Source organism: Galleria mellonella, unplaced genomic scaffold (assembly GCF_026898425.1).
Source record: "Galleria mellonella isolate WM207_F2 unplaced genomic scaffold, CSIRO_AGI_GalMel_v1 utg4799, whole genome shotgun sequence".
Classification (NCBI taxonomy): Eukaryota; Metazoa; Arthropoda; class Insecta; order Lepidoptera; family Pyralidae; genus Galleria; species Galleria mellonella.
Window position 1 is genome coordinate 15,529 of NW_026442105.1, and position 14,729 is coordinate 30,257.

Consider the following 14,729-nt stretch of genomic DNA (forward strand, 5'->3'; position numbering starts at 1 on the left):
GACAAAGCCGTGGAATACAGCTACCTTTTTTATAATTTTATGGATAATAAAAAAATGTAGGTATTTATAGATGACCGCTATTTTGGATATAAAATGATGAAAATATTATAATCCTTTATTCAACTTTATGACTAACAGGAGGTTAGTCCAAAGTACAGCGAGCACTCAACTTATCGAGACATCATGCCCTCCTCTTTATGTTGTGATTCATCCGTACTCTGAAAACAATTGTAACAGTTTTATTGAGTATTATCGAACATTTTTGTATTACTATGAAGACTTCAAAAACAAAAAGAAATGGAAAAAGTTGAGGCCAATATGCAAATGGTATGTATAGTCGATCAGCACTTTCCATCTGGTCTGAAAAACAAAAAAACATGTGAACCTTCCATATTGACATAGCGCATCCAGCTTTTAAATTAGTATAAAGGACTCTGTATTTTTGTCATTTGTCGATCCATGTTTTAGAATAGAATAGAAAATCATTTATTCAAATAAACTTACATTGAAGCACTTTTGAATAGTCATTACATTTTTTTTAATCTACCGCTCGTTCGGAAAGCTGTCTCATCACAAGAAGAACGAGCAAAAAACTTGCGTGTTGCTCTTTTAAATAATTTTATTATTACTTTACATTTTTAAGTTCTCTGTTAAGTTTCTCTGGGAAAAGTATTTATTTTAACACCCAAAATGATTTTAATGTCCTACATCATTTCATACATAACACCACACTACTTGGTTTGTAAATGCCAGATAAAATATATTATAAGCGAGTCAAACATTGTCTTCGTTTTTGTTAAACATTGCTTTATCTTATTTAACATAATACATGTACATTGAGCTTTTTCAATGTCAGCTAGGCTTTGACTTCTAAATGACACCGGAATTGGACGTTACTGAAGATGTCGGCACCTTGAACCTCAATTCTTTTGGAGATGTTGACAAAAGAGTTCTGAAACTGCGGAGCTACAGCAAATTTTTTTAGCGGTAAGCGTGCATTCTTATATCGTAGTAAAATTGACCTCGATTTAAATTCTAATCACATCAATATACAGAATATTGTGATTAAGCATTTTAAGATTGATACATTTAAATAATTTATGTACTAGTTATTATCGTATGACAAACAAATGTAAAAATACTTATATAGACGTCGTTTTCCTTTGTTATACAAAAATTTTGTAAATATGTATTCTTTGCTACAACTGGAGAGATAATTCGTATTAAAAAAATAAATAACCCGATGAGTAGCAGCAAAGGATAAATCCACCTTTGCTAGTATAACTAGTATTTATAACTGGACAATGGCAATTTATAAAACTTTTTAACAAAACAATAAAGAGATGAATAAAAGGATCTAAAAAGCGAAAAATAAAATTAAACTTTAACAAAAAAAAAACTGTCGAATTAATAATCGAAATATAAAACTTTTAGTCTCCAATTACATAATAATTAATTTGCTTGTCTATTTGTTTGGCGTCAACTAGTAATAACTAAATAATAATAATACAATAATCCGCCGAATAAGTAAGCAAAATGAATGCAATTATTTACATATGCTTTTAATTTACCTTTCACGATATCATTTTGCCACGAATATCCATGATATACGTACTTAATCATCACATCATACATATCCACAATATCATCGAGCAATATTTAGAAGCATAGCATTTTTTTTTTTTGATGGGTGAAAATTATATGGTAACCCCGCCTGCGCTAACGGGATACGCTGGCGGAGCACCAACGATAGATGAGAATGAAAACAGGTCAGTTAGCCCATCATGATGAATTCATCAGGAATTAACCATGATAGTTTCCAGGGAGAATCGTGAGGAGGTCGACCTGGTTGGGTATATTGCTAGCAATAGGATTCTCAGTCTCCATTACTAACAATCCCTCTCCCCCAAAAGCATAGTATTATCTATTATATACATTTGGTCACTTTTATAATAATTTGCCGTACGATATTATCGTGGACGAACACGACTATAACGATGATCTTAGACGGCAATACCGTGAACCTTAAGAAATTTTTTGATGTCCATTATTGTCCATGGTATCTATCATACGTTGCCATTGATAGTGGCGGATTTTTTTAAGGGATGATAATGTAATTTTAACCCCGCCTGCGCTATCGGTATACGCTGGCGGAATACCAATGAGTGATGATAGGTGAAGATGAAGCAGTCATCGTGACAAATTAAACAATAAATCAATCACCATGGTTTCCAGAGAAAACCGCGAGGTCGACCTGATAGGATTTATTACTAGCAATGGGGATGCTGATCTCCATTACTAACAATCCCTTCTCCCCCTAGTAGCGGATTTACACATTTGTCCATCAGTGGACTATTAAAATTTGGCCACAATCAGGTTATTAAAAATGTTTGGTCAAAGAAATTATAACTTTTGATACCAAATCTGCCATACCTAATATCTGCCGTTCTTTTTTTTTTTGGAGGGCAGCTGGGGTGTGTGGGATTCGTACCCACTAAAAACCACACGACGTACCTCGAGGCGCTTATGTTGGATCCTGGGTTCCCGTTTGTACGACTACCGAGTATCCAACGCGACAGGGGGAAGCACAAAAGATCTAAATGGGTCGACGTGCTTAGCAGCTTAGCTGGCCCCATATGCGAATATAAGATAAGATCCAACGCGACGGCCCGCCCTGTAGGTGGTGTAGGGCAGGCAATGTCCCTCCCACCCCTACCATCACAAAAATCTGCCGTCCTAGGCTCTAGCCTACAAATCTGCTGATAAGTCCGCCACTGATTCCTGACGACTAAACTGTTACACCTCCATACCATGTAAATTACTGCCATATATCACCCCCCATAACATACATACCCTTTTAAGCACAGCTGCTTCATAGCAGAAACTCGGGTGTGACAGAGCTACCCATTCTACTTCTACAGTTGATAGATACCTCTGTGTAAAATTACGACTTGCACATAACTATATGTTATTTAGCATTGTCTTACTAAAATTGTATGTTGTACGATGTAATTACCTAAGACACAAAAAACTGAAAAACGGGATGACTCGGTATGTTTTGATCTCTCTACTTAAGTAGCTAGTTCATGAGTCTATTATTAATTTTAGTAAATAGTAATTACTTTAGTAAATAACCACAAAATACTTATTAGTACCTACATCACATTAGATTTTTTTATCATACTTAATATTAGATATTCCATGTCCATATCTATAAAACAATGTAATAAATATTAGGTTTGGATATTAATACGTATATTGAGTTTTGTTCACGAAAATTAGCAAAGAGGATAATTAGGAATTTGGACATAATTAATACTGGAAACGAAAAAAGTGAGAGGTGGAAGCAGTCACTGATGTTTTGACACATTTTTTAACTGCAAAAACTTTTTAAGTAGCAACCCTGTACAAAATATAATTGGAAAAAGTATATTGAATAATACTTTTTATTACTTTAATACAATTGTATATTTACATATATACACATACAATATACATTTATTGAGCTTCGTCAACTTCAGTTCCGATAGCACTGCTACCTTCATCTTCAGAGTTGTCTTCATCGCTGCTTCCTTGCTGCAAAACAAGTAAAATATAAATATGCAGTAATTATAGAGCTTAAAATGAGTTGATAAATCGAGAAATAAACATAATATAATACATTCACTATTAATTAATTAAAAGGGATTTATGATTTATTAAAAGAATTAAACTTTGTAGTATTAATCTAGACAGAATGTACGCTTAGGTAAAAACATGGCTACCTAATATTACTGGCCAGTTAAATTAAAAAATGATGCTTTTTTTTAGTTTTATACAAAATCGATTTTGTATAATAATGATAATTTTAAATAATAACTTAGACTCTATTTAATATAAAGATTTTTAGTCTTAATGTCTTTGACAATTCGTACGTAGGTAAAGAACGCAGAAATTAACAAAAATTACTATAATTAGCTAGCAATACTTTGGTACTAACTGATCCAATATATACCATGTCGATAATATTTTTGTGGTGGCTTTGAAACCTTGGTTTTGTAAATGAGAAGCTACTAGAAATGTATAAACAAATTAATAATAAGATATGTTTTGTCATTTTTAATTCATTAGCATCAAGTAATAATATATTTCTAGATATCGATCATATTATAGGAGCATATGCGCACTTTGATACGTTTTTACCTTCTTTGTGATCTTTTATATGTCATGATGCAATTTAAAAATTTGAAAACAAAACAAAAAATAATAATTTAAATATATTGTAAGTAAATATAGTATAAAGTGTAAATATAAAAAGTTATGACTAAGAGTGCATAAAAAAATAACCATACTTTTTGTAACTTTTCAGGCAACTTTTTCCAATTTTTCATTACGCAATCTTCTATTTAGAACAACATCTTATTTGTACATACAATACAAAAGCTTAAAAATATTTACCTCAAATTTCACATCGGCACTGTAATTGGATATCACCATTTGTTTAAGGTACTCAAACATGTGGTCACGGCATGTCTCCTCGCCTTTGGGTGGTAGCCAGCCGCGTTTAGGGTGGCAAAGGTAACCAGGTGGTGGCTCTTTCGCTAATAACTCTTCCACTTCGGGCAATTTTATATCGCACAACTGTAACAAGACGTGATGAATTCACAATAATACAACCATTTAATATCTAAAATTAATCATTTGACAAATAAAGCCAGTTTTAACAGTTTTTCTTTTTATGATATACTAGCTGTAACTTGTCGTAAGTTACAGTTAAGTTATGGGCCCTTACAATGGAATAAAAATTATCTGTGTTAATTCATAATTATTCTTATGAATCTTAGGACAATTTTATATAGATATGGTCCAAAGTACCAAATATTCAGTCATGTCGTGTAGTCCCGGAATGGAATGGGCCACTCCTTCCTTTTTCGTAGGTGCCGTCGACGGCGACTAAGGCAACTTAATGGTCGAAGAATGAGCAGCAGCGCCTCTTTTGAAATATCACCAAAGCCTGTGGTTGCCAACCCGTCTGCCAAGTGTGGCAACTATTGATAAAACCCCCTTAAGGGAGACGCCTAAGTTTAACAGTGGACAGTTAATGGCTAATATGATAATGATGATAATATTCAATAATTACAAACATGTAAGTGTTTTAACTTACTTTCAAATTTATTTACTTAACAAACAAACTCTCATTTATAATATTAGTAGTAGACGACGGTTACCATTTACCAATAGGTGGGCCAACAACTTACTTGTTAACCACTCATTTCTATAAAAAAAATATAGTCCCATTCTTACAAATCGAAATGTATATGCATTACGTAATAATATGTAACAAAACCACCACCTACCTGGTAATATACTTGGCGCTGAGACGGCGGTACACCAGGCCGGAAGTAGACGGTTGCTTCTGTTATTTCCTCGTTCGCGCTGGTATCACTGATGTTTCGATGTTTATGTTTGCTACGTACGCGGTCTGCTCTCTTGTACTGGGCGTGTTCACGCGTCAAGACCACAGAGTGTATGCCCACTGAAAATATGAAAACACCAATTTAGGCAAACAAAAAATATATATATATTTTTTTTTTAAGATGCATAAACCGACATTTAGGAATTTTAAATATCAGAATGAAGAATTTAACCTTATTGTACCATTAAACTACAGTAGAATTACAATAAAGGACAATTTAAAGAAAGATTTGAGCTTTTGTAGGCCGACTCAAATAAAATTAATTTTAGATTTGCACTTAGAACATAATGAGAAAATTTTGCCCACCAGAGATAAACCTCTATTTTACGTAGGACACAAATTAAATATGGTGAGATTTTATAATATATTGTAAATAGATAAATAGAATTTGACCATGAAAGCAATAGATCAACTACCTGTATGTCTAACCCTAAAATCCAATGATTGGTACATCCGAGCAGCAGGGTCCTTTCGGGGATCATAGCCATACTTGACCCACAGCATCTTCCAGGGTCCAGACTTCATATAAAACGCTAAACACGGCAGAATTATTTTCAATGAAGGAGTCCTTACTTTACTGTGATATTTCACTAAATTCATTGACCAAATAGGCCTCTCATCAAATAGCTGAAAGATAACATTTCATATTATAATACTTAAAAAATACTTTTATTTCATTTAAAGTTACTAATTAGTTTAACTGTAATTCTATATATTATTTTATTCTAATAAATATCTTTATTAATAATATACAATTAGAACCAAATATACATATTAAACATTTTTTAAGTAATATTATTGTTATTTAACCTTTCTTTATATAGTGGTGGTAACTTTTTAAATTTTTTATAAAAATTTTAATTTTACCTTTTGAACAAGGTCATATTCATTTTGTAGAGCAGGATAAGTTGACAATCTTTCAATTTTTTGTTTAACATAAAACTCTTGAGGTTCTGTAGGTAAGTTATCTATTAGATTAAATGGTACACCAGCTGTAGGCATTCCTCTCTCAAGTCTCAATCTATAGTGAAGATTATCCTCATTATCTGTGATTGCCTTCTTTTCCTGGTACCTTTTGTCTGTGTACATATAGCCTACTGGTTTATCAGATCTTGTGAAGTGGGATGGAACTATAAATAATTGTGAAGGTTCCCTATAAACAAAAAATAAATTATGAATACAATATAAATTATGAATAATAAACCCAAATACCTACCTAGTTGTTTGTATGCACCTTTGTCTAAAAACTATTATTACATATTCTTATTTAAAAAAAATTAAATACAGCAGTAAAATTTACACTTAAAAAATTAAATATTTCTAACATAAATTCATTCTCCTAAAAAATATCAAATGCTATGTTGTGTATTTATTATTTATTTATTATTATTATTTATTATATATAATCCAGGGGTAGAAATAAAAAAAAAACAATTACTACTTACGACATAAAACCAGTGTCTTCTAGGCCTGTTGGTAACAACTTCTCCAATACACACTGACCCTGACTAGACCCTGGCTTTTCCTCTACAGGAAGGTATTGAAAGTCACACATGGCTGTAAGTGAAAGAAATATAAAGCAATTAGTGTATATAACTACATATAAGTATAATAACTACAATATTGTGTACTATTTTTTTTTAAATAGTATTATTCCAGGATTTTCTGATTATTGTTATACTTAACCGATTTTTCCATAACACATTCTAATTTATTTAAATTAATAGGTTATGAACACATTATTTTTTTCTAAGAGTTCCAATAATTGTATTCATGACTTAATCTTCAACCTAGGATATCCTGAGTTATGAAGAACCAAATAATGAATATCTGGGAAAACAACCAAGAACACCCAGATCTAAACAAATTCAGGAAGGGTCTTTTCCTAAATTGGATAGACCAGGATCGAACCCGGAACCTCATCAATGCAATGTGACACAGTTGATCTTGGAGGTAGTCAACTTCTTCGATCATACATAAATTATGTATATTATGTCTATAAATAATTTTATTATAGTGTAATTATGAATATGACATTATATTATACTAGTTAAAAAAAAATTATGACAATTTAAAAATTTCACCAAGTACTATCAAAACTACATTATTACAGTTTATTTTATACATAACATTTGAAATTATGGAAATTTTGTGTATTAAATTTATTAAAGTGTAATAAAGAGAGTATGTACACAAATAACTTGTAAAACAGTATCATAGATATAGAAAATATTATACAATATATAGACTACTAACATTCAAATTTGAAGATTTTGCTCACTCGCCCAACAATTGCTGTAGACATAACTTCTCTCTTTACTTCATTGTTTTCTATGGTTTTTTTCACTCTAACTTTTATCACAACACCAGCTGTGGGTTTTTCATCTGCATATATTTTCTTTACATAGGGATTATCTGGTTGGAAGCACAGTCCTAAGCGCTTTTTAGTGGGATGTGAATATACCTGTAAAGATATAAATTATATTTAAAACAACAACAAAATCTAATTCAGTTTAAAAATTTAAGCAAGTAAATCATAAAAATTCTGCTAAATTCTAGCTATACAGCGATTTATTGAGTACAACCATGGATTTCTTGCAAATTCCTTAATTGCACCTTTAATTTGTTCAATTTTTACCATCCAAGTGGTTAGGTTAAGTGGTAAGGTTGCTTATTTACTTTAACAAGTCTTAAAGTAAATAAACAACCTAAATATTTTTTTTTTGATGAGTGAAAATGATATAGTAAGCCCTTCTGCGCTAACGGTATATGCTTGCGGAGCAGCAGCAGTGAAGGGTGATAGATGAGAATGAAAACAGGCCCGTTAGCCCATCATGATGAATTTATCAGGAATTAACCATGATAGTTTCCAGGGAGAACTGCAAAGAGGTCGACCTGGTTGGGTATATTGCTAGCAATGGGATTCTCAGTCTCCATTACTAACAATCCCTTTCCCCCCCCCCTAAATATATTTGGACCAGAACTTAGCAACTTCCATAGCGCAGTTGATTGCCTTGTTCATATCCCCTTTAATGCAAGATTAAGAACACAATGGACAAGACAGAAATTGAGACATAGTCTGCAATTACAATCCAAGTCACAGTTGAAACATTTGTATGTCTAAAAAAGCTCCTATGACTTTTTAAGGAAGCATTTGGTAATAAATGTTTGTATAGAGAAAGTCGAACATATGTCCCCTTTTTCTCTTTTTTGATTTTACACATGTTGCATACCTCTGACAAGGCAATTCCTGCGAGCGAGTACAATGTATAGAAAAGTCTAGGTTTCAAGCAGCCAGTTATAATATCACATGTTTCATTTAATACAACATTGACACAGAAAGCTAATGCTAGACCAGGGATATGAAGAATGTACAGTCCAAGATGTGGATATTAGGCATCTTTCTTCATTCTTCTTGTTATACCTATTTGTTGTTTTACATTGAGGCAGTGAGTTTTTTATGTGAGTGGCCTATCTAGAGTAATACCCAGATAATGGAAACTAGCACACTGTTCAACTTGCATACTTCATCAGGAAATATTAAATGTTAATTTTGCCTCGGATTTCATAAGTGGACAATGCAGAACAAAGGTTTAGATGGATTAGGCCTGAGAGTACTGTTGTAAAAGTATCCAGTACATGAAATACTAGTTTTCTTCAGCCTTCTCAAAAGTTCAGATTTGAACTGCTAATGCTAGGTCGTTGGCACTGCCTGCCACTGCCTGCATGTGGCAAAGTCAATATTTTAAAAAATCGTTATAAAGTAGATATTTTCCATTCCGTCATTAATAACAACTAAACAACAACAACCGTTCCTAAGAGTAGACATTGACATAAGATTTTTTTTATACTTTAGAATAGCAAACAAGCTGACGGCCTATGTGATGGAAAATGGTAACTGTCGGCTATAGACATGAATATGGGTACTTAGGTAAGAGTATGTCTTCTAGTATATTGTTAAATATTATAAATAAAAATACAAACCTGTGATATATTTTTGATGCCACCCAGGCATCTCAAGGCTTTTTCATTATTTTTCACGATCCCTGGAAACTGTATACATACTAATTCCCTATTTGAGTTATCAGTTTCCATATTTTCAATTTTCCATAGAAAATTTAGTTTTAACCACCGACTTACAACTTTACTTATCAATATTTTATGAAAGCGTGATACCCATTGTATGTTTTGACTAAATATATATTTTAATACTTTAACTATTTATATTAATATAACCAAACAAATAACACGGTAAACAACAAAATAGAACACACTTTTGAAATATTTCCATATGGCAGATGTCACCACAAATTAATGTCACCGCTAAGTCTAAAGATCTATCAGTCATCCACGGTTGCCAGATGCTATTTTTTATTTTTACCCAACTGTCAAATATTTTTTCGCCTATAAGATTACCTTTTTTACTCAATTTCAAACTGTAACGAATTTCACTACGTTTTTTCATGAATTGTGATTTATGATCAAACGTAGTGAAAATGATAAAGCAAACAACGAAAAAAAAAAAAAAAAAACTGCAGTTGTATGTACATTATACAAGAACTTCATATCTCCAAAAAATAAATGGCAACGCATAAAGGATATGAACGACACAGTATACTTTACCTGTCCATGGTAATATTCATGTCTATAGGCGACGGTTACCAGTATCCGTCAGCTTGTTTACCATTTTAAGATGTATAACAAAAATTAACGAGCAGAAACATTTTTACACAATTACCCATTAATTTTATTGCATAAATTACGAATATTATCAAATTTTGATTAATTAATCTGAAAAAAAAAATAATACGAATTTGATATGTAAATACTTTTTATTTGATATTGATATAGATAATATCACAAATATTACTGAAATAACAAGAATCGGCATCGTGGGAGTACTGTTTATGATAACATCTTTAGCAGTTACTATACTCTCTAGACCAGCCTTTCCCAAATTGGGCGATAACGACCCCTTGTGGGCGCTACAAGCCTAAAGGGGGGCGGTAAGAGACCCAGAAAAAAATGAGGGCGTTGTGTAGAGGTTCGTATAGAATTAATGTTTAATTTCCGCAAATATAGCTCACAATAATTAATTTAATTTGAAGTAATAGTGATTTTTAAGTAAGTGAAAAAATGGGAGCGCTAAAAAATAAATTATTCTCAAAGTGGGCAGTAGACAAAATAAGTTTGGAAACCCCTGCTCTAGACTGCTATAATCGCTTAAGATCAAACAGGCCGTATATTTGTTTGCCACATGGTATTAAAAACAGAAATGTGTAGGTACTCACTTATACCTAAAAATCTATCTATATCTAATATCTATACCTAAATATTGAACTTCCATTGCTAGTAATACACGTTCTGTCAGATCAACTTCCATATGGACCTCTTAGAAACCATCGTGCTGAATTCCAAGTGTATTAATCACGATGGGTTTATTGACCTGCCTTTTCATTCTCATCTGTCATCTCTCACTGGTGCCCCACCAGCATATACCATTAGTGCAGCCCCCCCCCCCCCCCCCCCCCCCCCCCCCCCGAAAACCATTATTCCTGTTATATTCATACAATTATATCAAAAACTGTACCATTATAACTTGTACAGTATGATATAGTTTAAAGAATAATATTCTGAGATAAACATGTGTGGGCAGGTAACAGGTGAATAAGGAATACTATGGACAACCCACCAAACCACCATCTATATCTCAGGAATTAATAAGAACACAATTTAACCAATGTTCTGGATTGTGTAACTATCCATACATTTTCATGAAATGTATTGTCTCTGGCAATAGCTTGTAATTGAATCAAGAGACTAAAATTTGCGATAGTCATTATAATATGTTAAAATGTATGTATTATCGATGTACCACTGCTTCAACTGCAACCAGCAGTCTGAAAACAAAGATAACATTTGAAGATACAATTTAGATAAAATTACATGTATAATAAGTAGATATAAAAATAAATTACTTTTCTAACAAAAGATTCCGTTGCCTTTCAATTTCGAGCCTGTCCTTTTCCATTTTCAGTCTGATATTATTGCATCTCTTTTTTTCTAAAAGTTTCTGTTTTTCAATTCTTATTCTCTCTTCTTCTAAATTTAAAAGTCGGTCATGAACTAATCCTAGAAAACAGAGAAATTTAAAATATAATTAAGCTTACTACTACATGTAAACACCTAATATTTAATAATTCTAATACAGTTACACTATTTGATACAATTCCATATGAATATATTTCAATTGATTATATATGATGTCATATTATATCGAGTAGCTATTTTTACTTCCTTAACATTCTCTTAAAGTACCGATTACACAGTTTCATATCTATAAAAGCTAGAGCTAGAAAATGAATTAATTTTATATGAATTTGTTCAGCCATGTAACTTCATATTAAATGTGTCCGAGCACTCAGTGTGTCAAAGCATCACTATATTTTGCCATATGTACCTATTTGTGGTTTTATGTGTAAAATTATTAAAGAAACATCTGCAGTAACTGTGTTGTGAAATTACTTAGGATGATGTCATTAGTTTATTTACAAAATAAACTTCATAAATTTTAAGAGTGTGAAGCATGTATATAATCCATCATAACTTGTCATTAAATGTAGTTACACTCACTGACTGGCCGTCCCCTTTTCCATAAAGGTTTCCCACTGGCAGGTGCTGATGACATCTCAGTAGATCCCATCCCAATATCTGAGTCTGTATTAATACCATCTTCAAGACTTATTCCAATATCTGTCTGTGTGTAATGTTGTGGATCCGTCGACCATTTCTAGACAAATTAAATAGTTTATTGAGTAGACATTCAACTAGCAATTTGATATTAAAACATTGAAATTAAGTAAAAATATTGCTACCATAGTGCTTGTAGATGGGTCTTCATTGCATATATCATCATTCACATTAGCCTGTGTTACAGTCTGAAAAATCAATAAATATATTAGAACAGATTATTATATTATAAAAAATATATTCATGACTGCAATTCCATATGGAGTAGTCAGAGGCATTTGTTAAAGAAACAAAAATTTTAGTTAAGATTTAGCTGTTATTAATGTCATTGTTTATAAAAATATTTAAGATTTTTCTCATTTACATTTATAAAGAAGCACAAATAACAATTAACATGTCACTGAATGATGTCAATGAAATTATTTATTTTTATTCTTTTTTTGTAAATTTTGTATTAAAAATACAAACCAGAGTGGTATCCATCAATTATAGGCATGTACAATATGAGCATTAGCACATAGGACCTCTTATAGTTACCACTTTTCTTTTTTTTAATGGATGAAAATGAAATAGTGAACTTTCTGGTGCTATCAGTTTAACATGACACCAGTGACTGATGATAGGTGAGAATAAACTAATAAAGTCAGATCAGTTAGCCATACTGACAAATTTAGCAATAATTAACCACAATAGTTTACAGGGGTAACTGCATGGAGGTCGACCTGACAGGGTATATTCTAGCAATAGAGCTGTTAAGCTCCATTGTCAACAATCCTAATATGTTTTGTCTCCATGCTATGTAATTTTACTTGTAATTTATTTTTCAATTGTGATAGCTATGATAAGGGACAAAAAGTAAAGCCATAATGCAACTAATTATTGTTTAATGGATTACTCAAAATCTAATGGTAGTATTTACAGTTTGGTTTTCTTATCCCACTTTGTACTTTCTCATAGGTGTTGTATAAGGTGACTAAGAGAACTTAATGGTTAAAGGATGGGCAGCAACATCCCTCTTCTAAATACCACCAATCTGCTAGCAAACCCCCCCCCCCCCCCCAGTAGATAGAGGCCAATGTTCAGCAGTGGACAGTTAAAGGCTGATAAGATGATGATGATTATCATACTTTATATATATTTTTTATATTTACCATTGAGTTACTAGCAACAGCTGATGTTTCAGGTACACCAGTCAATCCAAATACAGAGATATTTGTACAAATTAACCTTAGTATCTTCTCTTCAGCCTCTGTTAATTGGGTGTTAGCATTACAACCAGGTGTAAAGCGATTCTTTCGTATCCTAAATGCTTTCTTTTTCACATTTGATTTCCAATCTCTCCATGTCTAGATATTGATAAAAATACAAAAGTATTATGTGACAGCAAAAATAAAGAAATTACAAATCTTTAATTGGGGTATGATAAAAAATAAAATATTAATTTATAACCTCCTGTTAATGTTATACAGAATAAGTAAGAATTTTTCAATATTTTTCTATCTTCATGTTTCTATTACATGAAAACTACTGTGTAAATATTATTGCTTTCCATTAGCTTGTTTACTATATTAAGTATCCTAAAAATCTCCTAGTAAACATTAAAAATAGGGAATGATATTTTAAAAAATATTTACACCCTGAATACATACTATTACTAATATTTTTCGCTTGTGCAGTCTTTTTCTGTTATTATTCCTTGTTTTTATGGTAATTGATTCACATAACAAATAAGAACATGAAATCAACGTTTGCAAAGTACCTGCTGCCATTTATCTGGTGTTTTAATTGCACCAGATCCAAAGCCTGAGTTAGCATTAAGTTTTTCTGTAATTTTAATCCAAGCATTTGTTTGACGTATCCTGCCCTCGAGTCCTGTAAATTTTCCAATAGCTAGTTCCTTATCTTCCTCTAAAAAATGTAAAAGCATATTCAATTGCTCTGGACTCGCTTTGCGTCTTTCCATATTAGGTTTATTATAATTGAAGATAGATACAGAACAAAGCTCACAAATAGTTTCAAAATAAGTTTTAGTAATTTCATTCAGTGATATTCATCATCATTATTATTCATTATGTTTAAATTGCTTAAATAGCCCTCATTTACATTCAATCACTTCAATGCATAAAAACTGTTTACTTTTTTAGTGACATTTAAATAAAGTTTTGAGAAATTACTAAAAACCACAATAAGTACCGCAAAAACAAAACAAAACAATCTTGCAGAACCAATCATCAACAATCTTCTATTTGAATTTATTTCATTTGCCGTCAGTCAATGTCAATCAATCACAAACCTTTTTTTTTAATATGTTTTACGGCTCTGGATATAAATTCCATGAGTCCGAACAATCACAAATATTAGCCGTAGGGTTGTCAGACGATATTTAACATTTTTACCCATATCTTAAAAACCTATATATTTTATTTTAAAATTTGTCATTGGCAAATAATTGACATATCAAACATTTTCTATACACTAACCGGCTATGAATCCCATTGCTAGCAATATACCCAACCTCGACCCG

At 31.8% G+C, this 14,729-nt stretch overlaps 2 protein-coding genes and 1 long non-coding RNA gene across 4 annotated transcripts; 1 reads left to right on the forward strand and 2 right to left on the reverse strand.

Moving 5' to 3' along the window:
• Nucleotides 1–147: 147 nt before the first annotated feature.
• Nucleotides 148–4,618, forward strand: LOC128201490 (uncharacterized). The gene is made up of 3 exons (XR_008253259.1): nt 148–327; nt 857–987; nt 4,486–4,618. It is a non-coding gene; the product is annotated as an uncharacterized LOC128201490 (long non-coding RNA).
• LOC113516958 (general transcription factor 3C polypeptide 5) lies at nt 3,444–9,795 on the reverse strand. Its single transcript, XM_026901467.3, has 8 exons — nt 9,440–9,795; nt 7,712–7,919; nt 6,901–7,012; nt 6,323–6,608; nt 5,872–6,082; nt 5,337–5,515; nt 4,438–4,620; nt 3,444–3,576 (listed from the first exon to the last, which is right to left on the reverse strand). Exons 1-8 carry the CDS (start codon nt 9,548–9,550, stop codon nt 3,499–3,501), a joined length of 1,368 nt encoding a protein of 455 aa, XP_026757268.2. The 5' UTR covers nt 9,551–9,795; the 3' UTR covers nt 3,444–3,498.
• Nucleotides 9,796–10,996: 1,201 nt separating this feature from the next.
• LOC113517016 (myb/SANT-like DNA-binding domain-containing protein 4) lies at nt 10,997–14,443 on the reverse strand. Of its 2 annotated transcripts, XM_026901531.3 has the most exons (6): nt 13,965–14,443; nt 13,357–13,551; nt 12,331–12,393; nt 12,089–12,245; nt 11,434–11,587; nt 10,997–11,355 (listed from the first exon to the last, which is right to left on the reverse strand). In XM_026901531.3, the coding sequence occupies exons 1-6, from the start codon at nt 14,166–14,168 to the stop codon at nt 11,319–11,321; spliced, it is 810 nt and encodes a 269-aa protein (XP_026757332.1). In that variant the 5' UTR covers nt 14,169–14,443; the 3' UTR covers nt 10,997–11,318. The 2 variants fall into 2 exon arrangements, with proteins under 2 accessions (XP_026757332.1, XP_026757333.1); XM_026901532.3 differs by lacking the exon at nt 12,331–12,393 and having other exon boundaries at nt 13,965–14,440.
• Between the last annotated feature and the right edge of the window lie 286 nt (nt 14,444–14,729).

Excerpts from the sequence above, each read along its gene's own strand:
- LOC113516958 (XM_026901467.3), bottom strand. The coding sequence starts at position 9,550 with ATGGAAACTGATAACTCAAATAGGGAATTAGTATGTATACAGTTTCCA. Across the intron at positions 7,920-9,439 it reads GCATCAAAAATATATCACAG|GTATATTCACATCCCACTAA; the intron begins GTTTGTATTTTT and ends ATATCTTTACAG. Across the intron at positions 6,609-6,900 it reads GAAGACACTGGTTTTATGTC|GGAACCTTCACAATTATTTA; the intron begins GTAAGTAGTAAT and ends TTTTGTTTATAG.
- LOC113517016 (XM_026901531.3), bottom strand. The coding sequence starts at position 14,168 with ATGGAAAGACGCAAAGCGAGTCCAGAGCAATTGAATATGCTTTTACAT. Across the intron at positions 11,588-12,088 it reads GAAAAGGGGACGGCCAGTCA|GATTAGTTCATGACCGACTT; the intron begins GTGAGTGTAACT and ends TCTGTTTTCTAG. Across the intron at positions 11,356-11,433 it reads CGGAATCTTTTGTTAGAAAA|ACTGCTGGTTGCAGTTGAAG; the intron begins GTAATTTATTTT and ends CTTTGTTTTCAG.